Raw genomic sequence first — 7565 nt, 5'->3', positions numbered from 1 at the left:
AGTTAAGATGTGTTACTAATCTTCAATTTCTTAATCATTACGAAATATATCACTTAGTCATCATATTATATGGTGATTCAGTTTCAGTGACACTTTTATTATATTTTATATTTGATAGATATTAGTTAAAACTAAATATATACTTTTTAAGATCAAATATTATTTAAGTTTGATCATTGACAATCCATTAATTTATACCACACCATAATATTTTTTTTATTTACAGATACAAGGGCAAATATATCACAGAGCAGGTTCACTGTTACCAGTGTCAGATAGCGACAACAAATTCCTGCAAATTTATTTTATGGGCAATTCACCACAAGAAATTGATCTGCGTTGTGCACATAACAATTTAGTAAAAAGGTCTATTGTAGAACAATTACAAACTTTATTTCATCAACACAATCAATTGATTATATTGTTTAAAACTGCCCTGGATCTGATGCCATCCGATAATCACAAAATTGTAATCAGAGCTGATAAAACACCTGCAGGTCAACATACAAGACGTTTTAATGCACCAACTATTGATGAAGTTGCTGTCGTTGTAGTTGGAGAAAACTTGGAATCCCGTGATATTGTTTTACATCGTCGGAATGATCAATTACAACGTATAAAGGAAACACACCGCTCATATGATGCACTGCAATATCCCATTATATTTTGGCAAGGTGAAGATGGCTACGATTTCTCAATAAAAATGATAAATCCCATTACAGGTAACTAAAATATTAGTTTAGCTATGGCGATAATATCTCAGTCACTATATTATGTATTTTAATTTTATATTTGAATGTTATTAAAACAAAATCTGTTTACAGGTTCTGAAACCAACAAAAAAGTCAGTTCAATGAACTATTATTCATACCGCCTAATGATTCGGGAAAATGCAGATAATCACATATTGAAATGTCGGCGATTATATCACAAATATGTTGATGACATGTATGTTAAAATTGAAACGGAGAGATTAACATTCATCAGGTTGAATCAAACCAAACTCCGATCTGAAGAGTATATTCACCTTCGAGATGCGATTAATACTGATGGAAATGCACAGAATGTCGGTCGGATGACTATTCTTCCAGCAACATACATCGGAAGCCCTCGGCATATGCACGAATATGCTCAAGATGCCATGTCGTATGTTCGTCATTATGGTACAGCAGATTTGTTCATCACATTTACATGCAATCCGCAATGGATAGAAATTAAGCAGGAGTTATTACCTGGGAAATCATCCATTGATCGTCATGATATTACAGCCAGAGTCTTTAGACAAAAGTTGAAATCTTTAATGAATTTCATCGTAAAACATAATGTGTTTGGTGAGACACGCTGCTGGATGTATTCTGTGGAGTGGCAGAAACGAGGATTGCCACATGCACACATTTTGATTTGGTTGGATGAAAAGATAAGGCCAAATGAAGTTGATGCAGTGATATCAGCTGAAATCCCTAATGTACAAGTAGATCCTGGATTGCATGAGGTAGTTATCAAAAACATGATACATGGTCCCTGTGGAACTCTTAATCAAAATTCACCGTGTATGATGGATGGTAAATGTTCAAAACGATATCCACGGACATTAATATCGGAAACAATTACTGGTAATGACGGTTATCCATTGTATCGTCGCAGATCGACAGCAGACAATGGAAAATCAACAATTGTCAAATTAAATCAACAAGATATTGAAATAGATAATCGTTGGATTGTTCCATATTCACCCATTTTATCAAAGACATTCAAAGCACACATCAACGTTGAATCTTGCCATTCAGTGAAATCGATTAAATACATTTGCAAATATGTAAGCAAAGGGAGTGATATGGCTGTGATTGAAATTGGTGCAGAGAATTCTAATGATGAAGTTACCCAATACCAAATGGGCCGCTATGTCAGTAGTAATGAAGCAGTTTGGCGAATATTTTCTTTTCCTATTCATGAGAGACACCCTTCTGTTGTTCACTTAGCTGTGCATTTAGAAAATGGACAAAGAGTGTATTTTACAGCACAGAACGCAGTACAAAGAGCTGCTCAGCCACCATCTACTACATTAACCAGTTTTTTTGAGACATGCCAAAACGATGATTTCGCACAAACATTGCTATATTCTGAAATGCCAAAATATTATACCTGGAATCAATCCTCAAGGAGATTTATACGACGGAAACAAGGAAAACCAGTTCCAGGATATACAGATGTATATTCCACCGATGCGATTGGCCGGATTTATTCAGTACATCCAAGCAATGATGAATGTTTTTATTTACGACTGCTATTAGTCAATGTACGTGGCCCAACATCATTCCAACAGTTACGAACTGTTGATGGTGAATTGTGTGGATCCTACAGAGAAGCCTGTCAACGTTTGCAATTGCTTGAAAATGACGCTCATTGGGATCAAACTCTCAATGATGCTGTAATATCATCACACACTCATCAAATACGAACATTGTTTTCTATAATCATATCTACATGCTTCCCATCAAACCCAATTGATTTGTGGATGAAGTACAAAGATTATATGTGTGATGATATTTTGTATCAAATACGGAATAGAATGGGAAATCCAAATATACAAATCAGTGAAGAAATTTACAATGAAGCATTGATTTCAATTGAGGACATGTGCTTGATAATGTCAAACAAACTATTAATTCAATTAGGCCTGATCGCGCCCAATCGTCCAATGCATGACGCTTTTAACCAAGAGTTGCATCGAGAAAGACTGTATGATCTCAACGCTTTGAAAGAATAAATTCAAACAAATCTTCCACTGTTAAATGAACAACAGAAGTATGTATTTGAAACTCTTATGAAAGTAACAAATGATGAAACTGGAGAGATTTATTTCTTAGATGCACCTGGTGGTACAGGAAAAACTTTTTTTATTTCATTAATATTAGCAACAATTCGCTCACAAAATAAAATTGCACTTGCACTCGCTTCGTCGGGAATCGCAGCAACTTTGCTTGAAGGTGGTCGAACAGCCCATTCAGCACTAAAATTGCCATTAAATATGCAAAGCAATGAAACTCCAACCTGCAACGTTTCGAAGAACTCTGCAATGGCAAAGGTTTTGCAGCAATGTAAATTGATTGTTTGGGATGAATGCACGATAGCACATAAAAAATCTTTGGAGGCTTTAGACAGAACCTTAAAAGATCTACGTAGCAATAATAACCGATTTGGTGGTGCAATGATTTTATTAGCAGGAGATTTTCGTCAAACATTGCCAGTGATTCCACGATCAACGCCAGCTGATGAACTCAATGCATGTCTAAAGTCCTCCAATTTGTGGAAACATGTCAAAGTACTTCATTTAAGCAAGAATATGCGTGTCGAGTTGCAAAATGACCAATCTGGAAACATATTCTCTAAACAACTCATTGACATTGGTAATGGCAAATTTCCTATAGACATGTTGACGGCTTGCTTTTGCTATGACTATAAACAAGTCCCAGGGGCAATCATTAAGTGTTTGTGGTATTAATCTAGAAAACCCATGTTTCTCACATGGTCAATTGTATGTTGCCTGTTCCCGTGTTGGAAAACCATCAGATTTGTTTATCTATGCGCCAGGTAATCAAACAAAAAACATCGTATACCACAAAGCAATATAATGATAATAATAATAATAATTATGATTCACATGATTAACAATAAAGCGATTACTTACTTTTCAATCCTTATATATGTTTTATTTAATTATTTTTTATTCACAACGCCCTATCACCAGGGTGATGGTTCTGTTCAGGAGAATTTTTTGAAATACGTAGGCACAAAAACTGCCACATTACAAATCTTTTTGACAGGACGAAGTCTGTCGGGTCAGCTAGTTACCTATAAAATATTGGTTGCCCTAGTTATTGGATTGAGCTGTTTGCTTTAACTATGAGTGAAATTCTCTAAATTGGTTTTATTTCTTGTTTTGTAAATATGGCCTCAGGAATATCAACACTGTCAATGAGAGCTTATGTAATAAAACACTATTTCAAGCAATATACTGTCCTTTAAAATAATATAATTGTCGGAGAATATTTTTGCCACATGTTTTTTGATATATAGCTTTTATACTGTTATTTAAGCTTATAATATTAAAATATTTTTAATAGAGAAACAAAATTTCAATATAATTCACGAAAGCTCTGTAAAATTGTTCCATCATTTGCTATATATTTGTATATATTTTAGCGAACTAAAGGCTCTTTTTGTTGCATTTTTATTATGCTATACTTGTCCCATATTTCAAAGATATTATCAATATCTACATATGGATTTTTAACCGAATCGATGGATTAAGGAAAAGTATAAGTATCGCAATAAAAATTGTCATTTAATAAATCATCGTTATTTTCCGTTATAATTATGATTAATTAATGTTGTGACTAGTTCACCGTATGATGCCAAATATTGGTTATACAGTATATGGTAAGGGTACTAACTGATGATGCCGGTACCACCACAAAACGGCCGTTACTAAGACCATTAGTGTTTCTAAGTGGTCTTTCAATATATCTCTAAAAAATTAATTAACCTTAGTTATGTCATATTGTTGCACAGCTTGATAGCGGTGTAAGTGCAAATAGGTTAATTTATAATTGAAATAATTGAAATTATCAATGTATATATATATATATATATATATATATATATATATATATATATATATATATATATATATTCCAAGTTATTTTGTAGTTACGTCATCTAAGTTTGTTACATCAAAACCTCGCAATGTTGTCATATCAACTCTGAGTTTTAGTTCAGTTTGGCTTTTAAACAATAATACTGTTATTAAATATAATTGAATCATATCATATTCAGAAAGTTTCATTGAAGGGAATAAGTAAGCTGTTAATTTCCAATATATCTAACATTTATCACAATTCCATCATTTTTCAATTTCTTCTTCAATGTGTCCGATCGAGCTCATCTAAACCGAAGTTTCCAGCATGTATCTGCAATGATTGATTAATAAATGTTATGACTAATAAATAATAATAAATTGTAATTTCAATATTTACCTTTCTCCATCAACTTTTGTTCTCATAACGATATTTTTATTATGATCTTACCATGAGTGACCGTTAGGTATATTGATATAAAATTTTGTTCTTTTAAAGGCGATATCCGGTAATTCCATTTGACGTCTTCGATTATTTTTCGGACTAAAAGTTTCCCTTGAAATAATTGTATTAGATTCTATTTGTGTTGAATGTACACACTAGTATTCAGTGCAGCTGTAACACGCTAAAAATATTTTCTTAAAAGAAAATTACTATTGTCTTGAAGAATCAACTCTGAGTTTTAGTTCAGTTTGGCTTTGATATGGATTTCTAATCTAAATAAAATAATTAAACAATGATACTGTTGTTCAATTTAATTGCTATAACTGTTACACGTTATATATATATATATATATATATATATATATATATATATATATATATACTAAAAAAAAGCTAAACAATGCGAATGAAATGTATTTGAACAGAATACAGATTGTTGTAAGTTATCTCAAACCCGCAATGAGGGATGACTATTTATAGAGTTGTTTGCATGTTATCCAAACACAACTGACAAGGGAAGGGCCCCTACAACAGTGAAATAACCATAACAAAAAAAGGGCATCATCACTAACCAGCAAGTTACCTGAGTCGCATTACTACCACATGGACTGACGTCGATTAAGGCAAGTATTGCTTGCAGAACGGTTTTCTACCTGTACGCTTTAAATAGGTCCCTTCTGACCCGAAATACTCCCTTGGTTTTTCTTCAGGCGTCACTGTAAGTTTATTTATGACCATAATATACGACCGAATGGCGTATGGGTTATATAATTGTAACACAGAAGCCGTATATATATAGAAAAACTTGTTAGGGACAAGTGTGAGCAAAAAAAAGAGAAACAAGTGTTGCGGACGAATCCCTATACAGAAATGATATTTTTAGGTATCTGAGCTTCACTTGTTTACTCTAATATACTGAGAGAATATTTTTAACAACTAAGCATCAGTATAAATGACGTTAGAATTGTTAATGTTACAAATAAAATCAAAATCTTACACATAATAGTGTGTAAGGTCTATTTTATTAAATATCTACAGCATTATTTCCCATTATAGCTTAGAATTTAATTATATATAAAAACGGTTCTAGACTAGCTTTCTCTTTAATTTATTTCCAATAAATTGATTGACAATAAACGATTTTTCTACAAGAAGCGAATATATAGTGCTTCAAGTAAAACAGCTAATACGCGTTATTAAAATGTATAATGCAACGTTGCCGCACATAATTTAAATTATCGTTTATTTTGAATCCAATATAACAAAATACTAAACAAAAATAACGTTATAAAACATAATTTATTTTATAGGACTATATATATCTTTCAAGGACTTAAACTACAGTTAATTAAACAGTCATCATAATTTCTAGGTTAAAATTGTTTTATTATATTTACATTGAACTATTTTCCCCGCCACCTATGAAGTAGAGTTCTAGGCACGTTTTTTTATGCATTGTATTGTATATCCAAATAATATATTTAACTTAGTATTTTACTTAGTATTTTACGTTTTGTTTCCTTATTAAGTCATTTTGATATTTTCTCTGTTTTGAGTTTCTTCTGTTTGTGCTTGTATACATTTTACTTTCTAATATTAGATGTCTAATTCATTTCCATATCTGTAAAACAGTTAGTATTAATTCTCTTATCATAAATTCTAGCTTAAAGCTCATGTCTTTTCTAGAGAATTACACAAATTTCTAGGCACATAAATATTTCGCAGTTTTCTTGGTAATTATCAGCATTGGACCATAAGCCCAGAACAAAAAAATTATTTTATTTGCGCCTCTTTCACTATCAGAATCACTGTGTTATGAAATTGTTAATTTCTAATCGGTCTAAAACTTGTTAACGATTCCACCATCTGTCAATTTATTATCCTCCCTGTCTGATGGAGTTTATCCAAAGAGAATGTGTTATTGTAGACAATGTCTCTATCTACAGTGTATCTTTTTTTAGGCGTCTTTCTAAAAATAAGTAAATTGCATCAGACATCATTCTGTTTCTTTTTAACTAGAGTAATGCTAATGAGTAAAATAAAAATATATTATATTTGATCAGTAACTGTCTCAAGTGTATTGATATTTATCTACTGTTAAAAGTATTGTATGATCTGTTGACGTAGCTGTCGTAATCGACCTTCCTCCATTCAGATTTAATGGGTGAATTTGACTTAGAATAACATCTTTGGAAAGGATGAATTTTTCAAGCATGGCTTAAAAGATTACAGGGCGTACCACACTTTGGTGTCTTGAAAATTAAATCATGATATCACACCTTGTCAAGGTCTAAGAAGCTTCTTGTCATGAAGTACGATTGCTCTGCCTGCTAACCTTGAATCTTGATGTATTGTCGAGTTTTGTGGGTCGAAAGCTGAACTGTTTATCTTGGATCGTGTTGTTCATTTCCGCATCTTCAATGAGACCTTAGGAAGTTATTCTTTCAACAATTTTTAGTAATAACCTCGGAAGGCTGATTGGAC

At 32.3% G+C, this 7565-nt stretch overlaps 1 protein-coding gene across 1 annotated transcript; it reads left to right on the top strand.

The window, feature by feature from the left end:
* Positions 1 to 223: 223 nt before the first annotated feature.
* On the top strand, positions 224 to 2773 carry LOC143200482 (uncharacterized). Its single transcript, XM_076410918.1, has 2 exons — positions 224 to 722; positions 825 to 2773. The coding sequence occupies exons 1-2, from the start codon at positions 308 to 310 to the stop codon at positions 2765 to 2767; spliced, it is 2358 nt and encodes a 785-aa protein (XP_076267033.1). The 5' UTR covers positions 224 to 307; the 3' UTR covers positions 2768 to 2773.
* The last annotated feature ends 4792 nt before the right edge of the window (positions 2774 to 7565 follow it).

This window comes from Rhynchophorus ferrugineus, unplaced genomic scaffold (assembly GCF_030347505.1).
Source record: "Rhynchophorus ferrugineus isolate W39M unplaced genomic scaffold, kcgeb_rfMv2 rfM8, whole genome shotgun sequence".
In the NCBI taxonomy this organism is placed as follows: Eukaryota; Metazoa; Arthropoda; class Insecta; order Coleoptera; family Curculionidae; genus Rhynchophorus; species Rhynchophorus ferrugineus.
The sequence above is the reverse complement of the archived record's forward strand: the minus strand, read 5'-3'. Positions and strand labels throughout refer to the sequence as shown.

What these genes read in the sequence shown, in the direction of transcription:
- LOC143200482 (XM_076410918.1), top strand. Translation starts at nt 308, where the DNA reads ATGGGCAATTCACCACAAGAAATTGATCTGCGTTGTGCACATAACAAT. An exon ending in AATGATAAATCCCATTACAG is followed by an intron (nt 723 to 824) that starts GTAACTAAAATA and finishes ATCTGTTTACAG; the next exon opens with GTTCTGAAACCAACAAAAAA.